Below are 17,795 nucleotides of genomic sequence, written 5' to 3'. Positions count from 1 at the left end.
TATATAAACGCTGCAAAAGATCTTGAACTTTAGTGGCATTTTGTTTTACAAACACCGGTATTAACTATGTATTTAGTGGTGTTTTATTATACAAACGCAGCTAATTAAAACTAATTTTTCAAATGATATTTTTTGCTCTTTTATTACTCAAATTTAAAATTTTAACCTGTAGCATTATCCAATAAACTTGAAATCCATAACAACAAACTTGAAATCCATAATAATAAATCAAAGTTTACATTAAAGTGAAATATAATGTAGTTCAACATTGTTAACTAGAATAAACAAAGCATATATCTAAAATAACACCTAAGATGGTAGACTTTTGGGTTTATTTTTTTGTATTATCTGCATCATAGCTTGATGTTGATTTTGAAAGTCTTCATATTTTTTCTGATATGTTGATTCTCTCTTTGCTTCCCTCGCTTCAGTTTCGACTTTCATTTGAGCAAAATTTTCATCCATTTGAGCAAAATTTTCATCCATTTGAGCCAACTGTTGTTTTAAACGACTAACTTTTGATTGGGAAGTCTGATTGTGTGATGACATGTACTGGGATGCATTAGATCCAAAATATTTGGTTGGGATAACGAATGATCCTTGGAAGCAAACTTGGTCATATCTTTCAAGACCCAAAACTTCATTAATAACTTGATTTTCGATCTCATCCGCATTAACAATACCATAACTTGAAGTCGTAGCTTAATACTTCGCCTTTTTATCCCTCAATTTTTCCTAATAATCAATTCAATCATTATTTTAAATAAAATGCCATACTATAGATATAAATATAACATAATTCAAATCATGTGTCCAATAAATGTACCATAATTTCTTTAGCATCATCAGTCATAAGAGTACCATCATTTTTTGTATATGTCATGTCGAAGAGATTTATTCTTCCAACTTTACTACTAGACGCATTTTCCTATAATGTATAATAAAAATTAAGTTTAAAAAAAAATAATTAATAATATAAATAATCTTCGTTACTATGTGATACCAACTGTGAATCACTATGTGAATAATCAATAATACCTCATAATTAGTTATACAAGCAAAGCTCTTCGATCCAGCTGTGTGAGTAAACTTTTGTTGTTATCTGCTAGCAACACCAACATGCTCTTGGTCCTACAATTTAAATTTTGTACTTATACAGTCAATATTATAATGACATAATATTATTTTTTAAAAATGCATCATACCTCTCTTTTCTTTGAACTTTAAAACCTGATTGCATCTTTTCATTGATACCTGAGTATTCCAGGTGGGATAATTTGCAGTTTTTCTTCAATGATGAGATGATTTTTGAAATATTTCTTTTTTTAAATAACTCTTGTGATCTCTCCATTTCTTCCCTAACCTTTGCTTCAAATAATTGTATGAGACCTTTAAAGAAAATTTCTCCTACAAATAACATAAGTTTTCAAAGTAAATATAAATTACTATTGAGCTGTAATGGATTATCTATTATAATGACATTATTATCTTAACAAAATCAACAACTTGAATTTTGCTAATATTTGACATTTCACGCCATGACTCATAATTGATCGGTAAAAGATTAGCATTACGTGTAACCATGCCTAAGTAACCAAATAGAAGACGTGCTTATGGGCCAATAGGTTAACCGACATCGTTTCTTGAAACTTTCACACGATTCCCAGGAGGAAGTTGTTATAATGCCTTCAACGTTGTACGCCATCTAGTCTTTCGTCTTCGACCATTTTCAACTATATAAGAAATAATTCAATGTAAGTTTTGAAAATGAACCAACAATTAAATAAATTATTGAACATTACCTCCAATTTGTACATCTTCTTCAACAATATTCAAAACTTCAGAAGATCCAACACCACTCGATTCCTTATTATTTGTTTCTTCCTAATTTTGAGAAGCTCGAACAATCCACAAATCACTTAATTTTCTCATGGGCATAATATTTGCAACAAACAAACAACAATTTTAGTGAAAATATTACTATTAATGAGTATATTGAACGACAACATGTTATAAGTTATAATATTATAAATTAATCAATTAAGATATAAAATCTTACTACATTGTTATGTCATATCAATTTTCATAAATATCTTCATCCACGTCCTCCCGAACCCATTGAAATTATGAAGTAGTATTAGTGATAGTTTCATCTAAGTTTTGTGCTACAAAAGGTGAAGCTTCTGATCTTGTTTCAATGTTATCTCTACTTTCATCCCTACTGTCTATCAATTCACTGGGGTTATTATGGAGCACAACATACCAACCCTCATCCATTGGATCGTGACAGTAAAAACCATGTTTGACTTGAGAAGAAAATACATATGGCTCATTCATCAATTGTTGACCAGTGTGAATTAATTGAGAGAAATTCACCATTGTAAAACCAAATTTATCTCTTTTAATTCCTCGAGTAGTATTTACATTAACCCAGTTACACCGAAACAACACAACCTTTCGTTTTCCATAATAATCTAACTCAATAATGTCCATAAGAATTCTATAATATTCTACATCTCCCTTCACAAGATGATTGTCCTTAGCACTAGTATAACTTGTAGTTGAAGAAGTAACAATTATTTCATAATTTTGTGTCATCCTTAATTTTTCACGAGATTTCGTGTGGAACCTGAACCCATTAATGAAAAAGGCATTATATGTTTTAACAATTCTATTCGGACATTGAGAAAGCCATTGAACATATTCACTAACTTCTCTCCCACTCCAAACCTATTACATTTGAAAGGTGAATTAATTAACATTTATGTTGATATATTAAAACAAGAGTTATATATTATTTACAACTATGCACAATGATTTAGTTGCTTATTGTTTTCCCTAATCATTCATAAAAAGTTTTTATGAATAACTTATGTATCTATCGTCGATGTAATCTTCGAGAGCATGCACGAGATATCAATACTTCTTTAAACTCACTATAAAGTAGATTATGTTGTTAAAGAATGAGAAATATAAAATATTAAGTAAATACATTAGGATTTAGTTCGTAAAACTTAAGTGCTGAAGGGATCTATTGAATCGTGATGAAAAAGAACATATCAGTGTGCTTGTTCCCAAGATTTATCATCTAAGTGTGCAATTTCAACTTTGTCGAATGGTTCACCATAACTTCCAAACAAATAAGTCTCAGCTAAGTCATTAGTACTGAACACTTCACTTATATTTGGTCATACACTCCTCTGCCAAATACCCTTCAGCAATTGATCCTTCTGGATAACATTTATTATGACAGTAAGACTTCAACTTGCACAAGAACCTAGACACAAAACAAAATATTATGTAAATAATTGTGATGAAAGGTATAATCAATAGTGATTTAATACATATAAGTCAACTAACACCTCTCTAAAGGATACATCTATCGATAGAAATCTGGTCCACCAACTTTAGCTTCGTGAGAAAGATGAACTAGAAGGTGCACCATAATTGTAAAGAATGAAGGTGGAAATATCTTCTCCAAGTTGCATAAAGTCAAGGCGGCTCGATCTTATAGTTTCTCACGTTCTTCAACCATAAGAACTTTCCCACAAATAACTTTCACTATATTAGAAAGTTTAATTATACAAGACGTCACCTTGCTCGACATATAACCGCGTAAAGCTACTGTCATTAAATCTTACATTAATATGTGATAATCATGCGACTTTAAAGAATAAAGTATTAAATCTTTAACACTGACACATCGAGATATATTTGATGAATACCCATATGGGACCTTTATATCCTTCAACACCGTGCAAAACAATTTTTTTCTTTCTCCGACATCACAAAAAATAGAAGGAGACAACCAAGATTTCCATTAGGATACAACTGCAGATGAAGATCATGTTGAATTTTGATGTCGACTAAGTCAAGTCGACTCTTTAGATTATTTTTAAATTTTCTCTCGACATTGAGAATGGACCCAATAATATTCTCACAAACATTCTTCTCAATGTCCATGACATCAAGATTATGTCTCAAAATGTGATTCTTCCAATAAGGCAACTTGAAGAAAATACTTTTTCTTTTTTCCACAAATCTACCACATTTGAATCATCTTCTTCATCAGACTCATCATCACTCTGTTGGTCAACATCACAATCATACACATGTTTTGCCTTTTTCTTTGATCGTGTATTCGGTTGTTGATTCATCTTTCCATAAGTAAACTTGATATGTTTCAACATCGAGAAGATATCAGACCCGATTATTTTCTTAGGAGTTTTTCAGAACTTTTTAGTATTATCAAACACATTCTTTTGATTTATAAATTTATGATTTTCAGCTAACCACCGATATAAGATAACTTCTTTCCATTATACAACCACTTCGAACATGTTTGTGCAACACAACAAGGACAAACATAACAACCTTTGGTACTCCAACCAAATAAATTTGCATAAGCAGGGAAGTCATTAATTGTCCATAATAAAGTTGCGCGTAAATTAAAGTTCTCATTCTTTAACACATCATATGTTTCAACCTCTACCCATAATTGTTTCAACTCTTCAATAAGAGGTTGCATAGAATATCAATATCATTTTCGGGACCTTAATCGCCAGGGATTATCATGGATAAGATAAAATATTATTGTTTCATGAAAATCCATGGAGGCAAATTGTAGGGAACAAGTATAACATGCCAAGTACTATACGAAGTACTCATGATTTTGAAAGGATTAAACCCATCAGATGCAAGACCGAGCATGACATTTCGAGGTTCTCTTGCAAAACTTGGAAAGTTTTTGTCAAATGAATTCCAAGCTAAACAATCTACATGATGGTGTAATAATTCGTCATTGGTTCTTCCATCATGGTGCCACCTCATAGACTCAGCAGTCTTTGAGGACATAAAAAGTCTTTGAAGCTTAGTTATTAGAGGAAAATATCGCATAATCTTTACTGGTTTCTTTCTTGATCGTGCTTTAAATTCATAATCACTTATATTTTTTGCGTCCCTAGTCATCTATTGAGATTTTTCGCATACATGATAAGACTCCTGATTTTTTCGATCAGCCCAATACAACATGAAATAATTAGGACAACTATGAATTTTCTCATAACCAAGACCCAAATCTGTTATCATTTTCTTCATATATTTGCATGATTGATTGATTTTTGCAAAAGGAAACATTTCTCCTAGAAACTCTAATAACTGCGTACAAGAGTTATCAGTCCACCCTCCCAAGTATTTTAAGTGGAAAAGACGAATGCAAAAAGAGAGCTTTGAATATTTTAATCCCTCATAATTTTTTTCATTCATTCATTAAGTAACTTGTAAAACTTTGCCGCTTCTCCATTTGACTCTTTACCACATCCACTTCTTTTCATCTCAATGAAATATTAACATTATTGTACAATCATTTTCTCTAATAGATTGATGATGATTGTGCATATTAAATGTATCTCACACCATACCTTCCATGTCATTTCTCTAACAGATTGATGGCAAGAATTAGAAAGATAAGTCGAATTACTCGTGGAAGAATATCTATGAGATGTAAACTCTCCATGGAATATCCATTTTCTATAGTCTCGGACAAAGGCAAAAACAACTAGATGCTCGTAGACAACTTCACGAATGTGTCAATTAATGTTAGCACACTTCTTACAAGGGCAAATAATCATATTATCTTGTCTTGCATTCACAAAAGCTAAATTTAGAAAAGTTTCGACTCTATTTCGATATTCTTCGCCTACCCTTGACAAATCCATCCAACTCTTATCAATTTCGTATTTCTGGAATATCAATTTCAAATGTTAATTACTAATATTATAGAGAAAGTAAGCAACTAAACATAAGCATTACATTTAATTTCATAATTTAAATTATAAATTATAATACAAACAAATTCAAGGTTTATTTTATTAATTACATAAGCAACTAAACATAAGCACTACATTTAATGACATAAGCTTATGGTATATATATTATTTGTTGAAAGATTTTGATTGTTGAATTCATGGTTTATTTTATTAATTGAAAATTTTAAAAATGAAAATCAATGGTATATACATTTAATTTGACGAGTGTTCTAAATCGATAATATTTGTTTGTATATTCTTCGATCTTATGGATTTATTACTGCTGATTTGGTTGTGTTATACTTATTTTTGTGTAGGATCTTACTTTCCAGAATTAGTAGTAAAAAGGGTGCATTCTGTATTTTTATTATTATTTGATCACGGTTGGAGACATGGGCACGACTCTGGGCATGACGTGATAGTTTCTAGAAGGTCCAATCAGTAGCAATTTTGTAAAATATCTAGACAGAACCTTCTGGAAGGTGGACGAGCATAGATATCTTAGGAGATTTATTTTTAAATTTTAAAGTTTGAATTTAGAAAACATTTGGAATTATATTTAGGTTTTTTTTTTAATTTATGTGTTTATGTCTAGGATTTTGGAGGTTATAAATACCATCTTGGGGTAATCCTAAACTCACAACTCAGATTTCAATATTCTTCTTACTTATAGTTTTATAAAGTTCTTTGTTTTATTTTATTTTATTTTATTTTCAAGTTGTCATTTTTATTTTATTTTAAGTTTTATTTTTAAGCATGCTAAGTATGACTTTTGTCATGCTTAGCTAATTTTTTCATAAGCCGAGAGCTTACGCGATAACTCAATTTCAACGTGAGAATTGAAAAGCACTTGAATAACTTCGGAATATCTCTTTCAATCTCTGCACTTATTTTCAAAATCAAAACAATTTTCAAAATTAAAAATTGACTTTGGTCAAGATGTTGTTGCAATTAAATATGTGGGAGGAATGATTGGCTTATTGAAAGCACATTCGACTTCCTGGGAACACACTTGGCGAAATTGTCTTGCTAAGAGGGAATTGAGATCGGAATTAGTAGTTATTGAAACAACAATCCGAGTTGGTCTTCACGAACTTAAACGGATATTGATCTACGACAATTGATGTTGATCAGATCAATTTCCGAAGTCGGAATCAAAGATTGCCTTGGGTATTCGTTATACAAAGTAGAGTCACGAGGATTGTCCTTGTAGACAAAGTAACCGACGTGAATCTCGAAGGAAAAATTTAATTCGATTATCCGAAGAAAATCGAGTCAAAGCGAGGCTTGAGGTTGTTTTTACCATATTTATTTTCAACTTTATTTTTTTTATTTTTACTTTAAATCGTTATTTATTATTTAATACTTTTTTTTACCAAAATACCTTTTATCCACTCATATCACCTGGTCAAGGCAATTCAAATCGAAATTTGAGAATTTTTTAAGTTCATGTGGATCGACCCTTACTTCTCTTTACTACGTATTTCCTTTATTTATTAATTGAGAAGAATGAATTTATTTTGACATCAAAACGACAATTGTCATAATTACATAAGCTTATGGTATATATATTAATTGCTAAGACTTGGATCTTAACTACACTACACCTTCACTAACTGTCAGCAATTTTCATGATTTCCAGAGCTCCATATAATTAATTATAATATAACGTATTTGAGCAGATTGTAAAAAAGAACATCTCAAGGAATAGGGGTTGTCTCAAAAATGCGATTAATATACGGTTAAAAAATGGCGTGATCGAAAACTTAATAAGATAATAAATTCGGTAAAACGCTACCTATTATGTTGAAAGACTCATAATGTTATAGGTAGAAAACATGAAAAACTATTAAAAAAATTGGTAACCGGTAAACTTTGGTTATCGGTAGGTGTCGATACATATATATAAGTGTCTATAATTATTTCACTGTGGAAAACATTAATTTAAGGTTATCTTTTGATTGAGTTTTAAGATATTAATTTAGTAATTATACGCGTCTAATGATTTATTTTTATGTTACGGTATATATTATTATTGAATTTTAAAAAATAAACATAGATATTACATATTTATTATTATCTTTGGTTAAAATCGTTAAATTTAAATTCTAAATAATATTTTATAAAATATCTAAACAATTAAGTAATTTTTTGTGTAAATGAAATTATTATATTAATATTGTAGGCGGAAAACATGAAGCACTATTAAAAAATTTTGAAACATAAATTATATAACTTTCAACAAAGTATCGATACATGTACAAAAATTATCGACACTTTCAACATATCAGGTAGTTCTTTGCCGGTTTTGTCATAATGAAACTGGTTTTGTCATTTTTTTTACCTGTTATATTGTTATGTATCGATACATTTTTAAAAAGTATCGACACTTTCAACATATCTGGTAGCTCTTTACCGGTTTTGTCATAATGAAACTGATTTTATCATTTTTTACCTGTTATATTATTATGTATCAATACATTTTTATAAAGTAACAACACTTTCAACATATTCAGTAGCTCTTTACCGGTTTTGTCATAATGAACCCGGTAGGTATTTTAATGTAATAGGTAGCGCCTATTTTTTTACCGTTTACATTATTAACAACCTTAAAAAAATCGGTAGGTATTTTAATGTAATAGACAACGCCTATTTTTTTTACGTTTACATTATTAACAACCTTAAAAAAACAGTAAGTATTTTAATGTAATAGGTAGTGTCTATTTGTTTTACCGTTTACATTATTAACAACCTTAAAAAAAACGGTAGGTATTTTAATATAATTGGTAGCGCCTATTTTTTTTACCGTTTACATTATTAACAACCTTAAAAAAACCGGTAAGTATTTTAATGTAATAGGTAGCGCCTATTTTTTTTACCGTTTACATTATTAACAACCTTCAAAAAAATCAATAGGTATTTTAATGTAATAGGTAGCGCCTATTTTTTTTACCGTTTACATTATTAACAACCTTAAAAAAATCGGTAGGTATTTTAATGTAATAGGTAGTGCCTATTTTTTTACCGTTTACATTATTAACAACCTTTAAAAAACAGGTAGGTATTTTAATGTAATAGGTAACGCCTGTTTTTTTACCGTTTATATTATTAACAACCTTAAAAAAAACCAGTAGGTATTTTAATATAATACGTAGCGCCTATTTTATTTTATCGTTTACATTATTAGCAATCTTTAAACAAACCGGTAGGTATTTTAATGTAATAGGTAGCGCCTATTTTTTTTACCGTTTGCATTATTAACAACCTTAAAAAAAACCGATATATAGTTTAATATAATAGGTAGCGCCTATTTTTTTTTTGGATAATTAAGCTTTATTACCCAAAATAACAGATTCTGCTACAAAACAATACAATCAAAGTATCAAAGAATGGGGAACCAATGTACAAACAAAATTAATCAATACCCTAATTGCTACATAGATCTAAATTTTTGTTATCATTCCTATTACTGTTCCTATTAGATAAGACAGCCCTTACAATCATCTTAACATAGTTGATAATTTCTTCAGCAGTTCGACTCTTGCCTTTGAATATCCTACGATTTCTTTCCTCCCAAATGATGTAATTATGATCGCACCAAGAGAGCCTCAATATAGTGGAAATCAAGGACTTGTCTTTCCATGAATTTACTGCCCATTCGAGTAGACTGGACCAATTGGTGAACTGTAAGTTCAACCCCGACAGTTGGAGCAGAGAACTCCATATAGAAGCCGTGTACCTACAAGAGGCAAAAAGATGATCTCTGGTTTTATTATCATCATGGCAGAAAATACACTCAGCATTAGTAAAAATACCAAAACGTTGTAATCTATCCTTGGTTGGAAGACGATCCAGTATGTTCATCCAAGAAATAAGGTTGTGCTTCAGGACATGGAGAGAAAACCAGAGCAGATTATGCCAAGATACTTTGCTTGGTGTTACTCGCAGGGTATAGCAGCAATAATCTGGCCATGATTCATATTTTTAGAATACGTTTAAATATCCAGCTCGAATTAGGAGGTTCAGTCATGGTCCATAAATCTTGATTCTTGATAGTATTAGTTTGAGTCCAGGCTACCCATAGTGATCATTGATCTGCAAGAATTTTTCTGGTAAGTAGAATTAAGTTCGCACAGTTCCAGGATTTAATATCCTTTAGACCTAATCCATCTTCTGACTTTGGATAACAAATATTTCTCCAGCTCACCCTTGCTCCTGTAGCTTTAGTATCCGAACCTTTCCAAAAGAATCTTGAACACATTTGTTCAATTTTCTTGATAATGGAAAGAGGCAAGACAAGTTGCCTACACCAAAAATTTGCAACGCTATAAAAAACATTCTTGATGAGCTCCATTCTTCCTGCATAACTCATATACTTTCTTAACCATTGGTGAAGCCAGTTTTTTATATTATCAAGAAGGGCTTGACAATCTTTAGCAGAAAGTTTCTTGGTGACCAAAGGGACACCCAAGTAACGAACAAGTAATCTTCCATGTTTAAAGCCAGTAGAACTTATGATAGATTCGATGTTGAGGGGAGAAATACCAACCGTGCATATTTTCCAGCATTTAATTTAAGTCCAGAAAATCATAGAAGAAGTCCAGGACAGTGGTGACACCCAAAACAGACTCAAGGTTTTCTTTGCAAAAGATAAGTAAATCGTCAGCAAAAGATAAGTGAGTGAGTCCAAGATTCTTGCATTTAGGATGAAAAGAAAACATTCCTTTAGAAGCAACAGTGTTGAGGAGGGTGGACAGAACATTCATAATCAGGACAAATAAAATAGGGGATAGTGGATCCCCTTGTCTTATCCCCCTAGCACCCTTGAAGTAGCCAATCAAGCTTCTATTGAAGGCAATAGAGTATCGAGCATTCGAATAGCGCACTGTAATCCATTCAATGACTTTGGATGGGATATCCAAAGCGTTAAGGACAGCCGAAATGAAATCCCAATTAATGGAGTCAAATGCTTTATGAAGATCTATTTTTAAAGCACATCTCGGTGAGATGGATTTCCTCCCATAACCTTTGACAATCTCTTGAGCAAGAAGAGTATTGTCAATTATACTTATTCCCTTGACAAAAGCAGATTGATTTGGAGCTATAATCCAGGGAAGCATAGGAGTTATCCTATTAACAAGGATCTTGGTAATAGTTTTGTAGATCACTGAACAACAAGATATAGGACGGAAATCAGAAACTTTGCTCGGATTTGGCATTTTAGGAATTAAAGCAATAGTGGTCGAGTTAAAAGCCGTGTAGATAAAAGATTCCTGGAAGAAGTATTTGACAGCCTTAAGAACATTATTACCAACCACCAACCAAGCTTTTTTTTAAGAATAAAGAGGAGTATCCATTGGGACTTAGAGCCTTGTCATTGCCTTGACTGAAAATGGCTTCTTTAATTTTCTCATTGGTAACTTCTTTAACCAACATTTCTTTGTTATCCAAGGAAATAGGATGGACCAAATCTTTAAGTAGAGATGTAGGACAGCCTTTGGAATTAGGATCTTTAGAGCCTAACAAATTCTTGAAATATTCAATAATTTCCACTGACATATCTTCAAAAGAATCAAGTCTATCTCCCTGATTGTTGACTAGAGCTCTGATAGTTTGTCTTTTGTTCATGGTAGCAATGACTGAATGAAAAAATTTTGTGCATCTATCACCTACCTTAATCCAATGCACTTTAGCTTTTTGTTTTAAAAACATCGATTCAGCTACTTCTAACAAGTTGAATTCTCTCTGTAGCTCAAGTTCTTTCTCTAAGGGACCATCACATTTCAAGGTAAGTAGTTGTTTCATTTCAAGTTCAGCTCTCTTTTGAATGACTCAAGCCGAAATGTCACTAAAATAATCCTTATTTAGATTTTTGAGGTTAGATTTGAGACGTTTAAGCTTGTTGAATAAAATCATCATAGGATTTTCATCAGTCTCTAAATTCCAGGAGTGTCTCACAGTTTCAAGAAAATTTAGGTAGAGAGCCCAACAATTAAAAAATTTAAAAGGTTTCGGTTCACTAGAATAGACCTCTTCACTTAAGTTCACCAAAACCATGCAATGATCAGAATGACCCAGAGCCATGAATTCCACATGAGAATGGAGAAAGCATTCAAACCATGAAGGATTAATTAAGACTCTGTCTAATTTCCGAGCCAAATAGTTATCACTTTCCTTGTTGCTCCATGAAAAAGTAGGCCCAAAATAAGGATGATCTTGCAACTGCAGATCTTGAGTAGCTTCTTGAAACTTTAATATATCAGAACAAGTGATCGTTCCCATAAGCTCACTGTCTGAGCTCTCATAATTGTGCAGAATCACATTGAAATCGCCTTCCAAGGTCCAGGGAAGGTTACTAAAATTAGCTTTAATATGCCTAAGATCATTCCATAGTTGTCTTCTAAAAATTCCATTATTACCACCATAGATTGCAGTGATAATGAAAGGAACATCATTAAACAATCCCTTAACAGTGATGCTTTGAGCCGAAACAAAACATAAAGAGAGAGCAATATCTTTTCTCCAAAGTAACCAAATTCTTCCATTCTTCGCAAAATCATAATTGGTAATACAGTTCCAATTTGTAAAGGAAGTAGCAAGAATATTAACAGATTTATCCACTTTCACGCGAGTTTCCATCAAACAGAGAATTGCAACATTATATTTGGCATCCTTTTTAAGAACACTGCCTTGTTTAAGAGGGTTATTTAACCCTCTTACGTTCCAGAATACGAGAATCATTTCCCATGTGACGAGGAGCCCATGTCTCCTCCCTTACTACTTACTGATGCTCATTTGTGTTTTTCTATGTGAGCCTTTTTTTTAATTTGGGATCTTTAATCAGCTCAGCTACCCCCCGAGCAGTATCTCGAGATTTATCAACAAGGTTTTCTGAGGAAGATTGTGTCTCATCAATCGAACTGAGTAAATCAAATCTATTTGAAGATCCTGTAAAGGCTTTAGTAGATTTCGAAGGCCTACCCCTGCCCCTTTTTGTTAGAGGATTAGAGGAGGAATCCGTTTTCATGTCATATTCGGAAGACCTACATTCTTCTTTAAGAACATGAACAAGAGCAGTTTCTGGATCTTTAACAGTGAGGGATGAATCTTTAGGGAAATTAAAAGTACTAGAATCAGTCAAAACATTATCTTGAGTATGCGAATCAGTGCCTGATTTAATCCCTTCTTCAATATCCTTACAAAGATCATGGATTTGATTATCATCAGTACTAATAACTTCTAGCGCAAGAGAAGATGGATTTGCAGTTCCTTTTTCTTCCAGACAAGTAAAGAAGCTTGATAAGAACTAGGGAATTGATTACATCCTTTTGTACTATGACCAAACACGTTGCAATTCTTATAACAAGGATGAATCCAAGGCACCTCAACAACAATTGAAGCTGTTTGGCCATTACTTATAATAACATCAATATACCTAGGAATATAATCATTTGCCCCGATCTCAATACAGACTTTAGAAAATTCAAGCCTAGTTTTGGATGTTGTGACAGAATCTATAGAAAGAGGAAAGCCAATTGCACTAGCTATGTAGCTCAAGCCTTCGTTCGAGAACAATTCCAGGGGAATATTATATAAATGCACCCATAATGGAATTCTAGACAGATCAAAATCTAACTTAGACATGTTAGGCTCCCATTTACGTAGAATTAAGGGTTTATTGAAAATATGCCAAGGTCCATTCTCCATAACCCAATCCCTAGCTTTCTCTGAATTAAAAGAGAAGAGGTAAAGATTATTACCTGCATAGCTGGTCTGCACCGTAGTACCCTGTAAGGGTTTTTTCCACAAATTTTCTATAATTTGCTGTAGTGCTGAGAACTTTGGTGCTGCTCCAAGGAAGTGCCCAACAAGTGAGAGTCTTCATTATGTAATTCCTTCTTCGAAAACTTCAGGAGGTGGGTGAACAGTCGGCGTTTCATCACGCAAATTTGGGGGAAAGTATCAAAGCTGAATCCCAGCAGAGCATGAGAAAATCTTTCGCCAATCCATCAGAACCCAGGCAAACTTTGAAACACTGATGAAGAATAAAGAGACGATTAAGAAAATCAGAGAAGAAACGAGCGAATCACCGGGAACGCAGTTGCAACAAATCAGTTTCCATTAGTCCTGCTAATGTACGCCGAGAGAGAATTGCAATCGTGCGCCATCTTGTTTTTATAGCGCCTATTTTTTTACCGTTTACATTATTAGCCATTTTTAACCGGTCACTTGTTTAACCTATCACACCTTTTTTTAGTCGTTTTTTAACCGCCTCACATCAGAACTTCCCCAAGGAATATTATTGAGATTGATGTACAAAGCATGCCAAGTGGAGAGAGAAAATATGTTAGATAGAGATTATTATTACATTGAGGTTAAAAAATATAAATAATAAAACCTTAATTAATTTCTACCTTGGAAAGGAAGCATTGCATGCATATAACTTCATTAATTAAAATTAAATGTTTATATATTTTTGCTTGAATTTAGTTTGATCACTAGGATGGACGCATAATTTTATGTTAGGAATGTAAGTTTTTAAATAAAAAATGAATTTATAAAATTTTAAAATGATAATTTTATAATCTATAAATACTTAGATCTTATATCATCGTCAAGTCTCGACACAATACAAATATAATCTATATCCATCCTCCTCGATAAGATACACAATCCTAAATAATCAACATTTATCCTCTTTGCTAATATTGAATTTTTTTTAAATAACTCGTACACAAGCATTATTGACTCCTCTCTCAATACTATTTATCGCTTGATAAGGAGGATGATAATATTAATAAAAGTATAATTTTTATGTATCGCTTAATATAGTTAAAAATAAAAGAGAATAAAATTAAACTTTTAAAAAATACATATTTTAAACTAACTCACATCTCTTAATTTTCCTTTTAAATTAGAATGTTTTGTTTGTACACATGAAGATAGAAAATGATCGCTCTCATTTTCTTTTTCATCAGATTTCTTTCTTATCAGTCACGTTCAAAAATTATTTTCTTTTTATTTTTTTTATTCACTCCTATTCTTTTTTACTTTTAATTTTAATTAACACTAAATCTTGAATCTGAATAACATTAAAATTTAAATTAAGTAATTAAAATAAACTCTTATCTTTATCCAAATTCATTTATGAAGCTCAATAATTTTATATAAATGAAAATTAATTGACGAATAGCCGACCTTAGCAAGGTCCAACAACATTCTTCTTCATTAAAAAGGAGAATTGAATGCTCGACTGCTAAAAACATTCTTCTTCATTAAAAAACATGCTTTGAATGCTGGGCTGCTAATATCACCGTGAGAGGAAAAAAACCAATGTGATATAAACAGCAACAACATAAAGTAAAGAATGTGGTCGGATCTGCCCGACCCACAACAAAGGAACCTGAAATTAAGCCGGTATTCGGCGCAAAACCGTACCCTCCGCCCCAAGATTGCCTGTTGGTGCAGCAGGCCACGCCTTAACTCTGAAACTCTCTTTTTTTTTTTTAATACTATGTAGCAACTGCGGCTTTGTCTCTGCTTTAGGTGAACATGTTGGCAGAAAGCTAAAATATTTAAAGCAAAATGCTTGCCTGCTTCTTTTATACCATGCATCTAGTTTTATTAATTTCACAATCATTTACTATCATTTATAATATGTGCTGGGCTTGCCTTTTCTTCATTGTTACTCCCTTTCGGGATGACCCGGACAGGATAGAATTACTTTGAAAATTTTAAATTATTATATATTTTTAATTGTTTATCATTTTAATTGATAATATGTTTTCGTCTTTAGAATTTTATAAATACGTTCTCTAACATAAAATCTTAGGTAAGTCCATATTATTGAACAAAGTTTTTAGAATCTAATTCTAGATAAACAGATAAAAAACACTACTATATGCTGATGAGTTTGGAATCCTTAGTTTCTTAGACTAATTCAAAATAAGGAAATCTGTTGTTTGATTAAAACATTACAAAAGATTGTAAAGAAGAAAGTAATGGTAAGGGATAAGATTGATCTTTTTGACTGTAAAACATAACACCCAACGTGTTATACATGCAAACAGTATTTCTCTAGGAAAGATATATCAATAAAGTTGCGGCTTCTGTTCTTGATCCACAGTATAGAAAGACTTGCAAATGGAAGAAACACTGTTGCTACTGTTATACTAACTCTATAGCTCTCGCTTTTTTCTTTTCTTTTTGCATTGGAAATTCAAAACACGTAATTTGCACACTCAAATGAAAGCTTAGTAGCTAAGCAGAAGTTTACAAATTGAAAATCAATGTTGAAGCACACAACTTTCCGAGGTTAATAATTGATGCATACAAGTAGGATAGCAATGGGTCGGATTTTTGCCTTCACTCGAATTTCACTCGAAAATTAATCATATCCATCAGTATTTGATCTGATCTGCATTTAAGAGGATCTAACCTACTCGAAACTCAACTCAATTTTTAGGTCAAACCCTATTCAACCTGACCCGATCTCAATATATATTTAAAAATTATATTTATTTGATAAAATAAGGACTTAATTTAAAAAAAAAATTAAATTATAAAGAGCTTTATTGTAAATATCATTAAACATGTATAAGGGATAATTATAATATTATGTCAATTAATTTTTTTACATAAACCAGAACCCGACCTCACCCTTAAAAAAACCTAATTCAATCTTAAATTTTTAAAATAAAATATCAACTATGATAGATTAGTTCAAAACTCGTCGAATTTTGATGAAATGATTCTCCCTATATACAAGGCATATAATCTTATTTAGAGGGAAAATGGTATTTAAATTTAAAATATTAAAATCAATTAATTATAATTTTAAAATTTTAGATAAATTATTTTTTAAAATGTATAAAGATTAAAATATATCTTTCTATAATAGAGTAAACTAAAATTTTAAATAATTTTAAGAGTCTAAAATATTAATTTTTATAATAAAAATTAAAATCTACTTTTAAATATAATACACACACTTCTAGACTTACGTTTTAGTAATATTTTTGTTCATGTCTGATTTGCCAAATAAAAAAGGCAGTAATTAGTATTAAAAAGTTGGAACCGAGTCTTTACTCTGTAGAGTAGACAAATTACCCCTAGCCGCCTTCCACAACTGACACCTTTGCTTCCTGTTCGACCACTACGAGTGTAAATGCATGCTTTGTCGTCTTGCTCCGGACAAGAATCCTATTCCTAAGCCAATTACCACCATCTCCTCCACGCATGCGCTGCAACCTTGGCTAAACCCTCTCTTTATTTACAACAATGCCCTCTCTCATCCTTATAAAAGCCCTCATCTTATGTTATTTCGACACCGTCCTCACTACCTCACCAATTTTACCTTTTCTCACTAACTTCATCACCCAAAAAAGTGTGTTTTGTTTAGAAGAGGGAATAATGCATTATCAAGGAGATTCTTGGGGTTTCTATTTGCCGACGAGGAGCATAGGGTCGGATCCGATGGAGAGGGTGGTGAAACTGGCGTCGGAGAGCGCGGTGGTGATATTCAGTTTGAGCAGCTGCTGCATGTGCCATGCTGTGAAGAGGTTATTCTGTGGAATGGGAGTGAACCCTACGGTGTACGAGTTGGACCAGGACCCTAGAGGGAAAGACATGGAGACCGCATTAATGAGGCTGCTTGGCAACTCGCAGGCGGTGCCGGTTGTTTTCATCGGAGGGAAGTTGATCGGTTCCATGGACCGAGTCATGGCATCCCATATTAATGGAACCTTAGTGCCACTTCTCAAGGAGGCCGGAGCACTTTGGCTCTAGTTTCTGACATTATTAATTAGTTGTTAGAGAACAAAATGCCTAATAATTAACCAGGGAATTTACAATGTGCATGTACAAAACAAAAAGGAAAGTGTAGGAGTTGTGTCTGTGTTGATTATCTCTGTTCATTTTTATTGCAAACGAATTAGACTGTTTTTAGTTATAGTTTGTTTTGTTTTTCAATAGGAGAATTTGAGGTCT

General features: G+C 32.1%; 1 protein-coding gene across 1 annotated transcript; it reads left to right on the top strand.

Moving 5' to 3' along the window:
* The first annotated feature begins 17,219 nt into the window (after positions 1–17,219).
* Positions 17,220–17,795, top strand: LOC120167209 (glutaredoxin-C1-like). Its single transcript, XM_039176294.1, has one exon. The coding sequence runs from the start codon at positions 17,220–17,222 to the stop codon at positions 17,592–17,594; it is 375 nt and encodes a 124-aa protein (XP_039032225.1). The 3' UTR covers positions 17,595–17,795.

This window comes from Hibiscus syriacus, unplaced genomic scaffold, assembly GCF_006381635.1.
Source record: "Hibiscus syriacus cultivar Baekdansim isolate YM2019G1 unplaced genomic scaffold, ASM638163v2 tig00003041_pilon, whole genome shotgun sequence".
Classification (NCBI taxonomy): Eukaryota; Viridiplantae; Streptophyta; class Magnoliopsida; order Malvales; family Malvaceae; genus Hibiscus; species Hibiscus syriacus.
The sequence above is the reverse complement of the archived record's forward strand: the minus strand, read 5'-3'. Positions and strand labels throughout refer to the sequence as shown.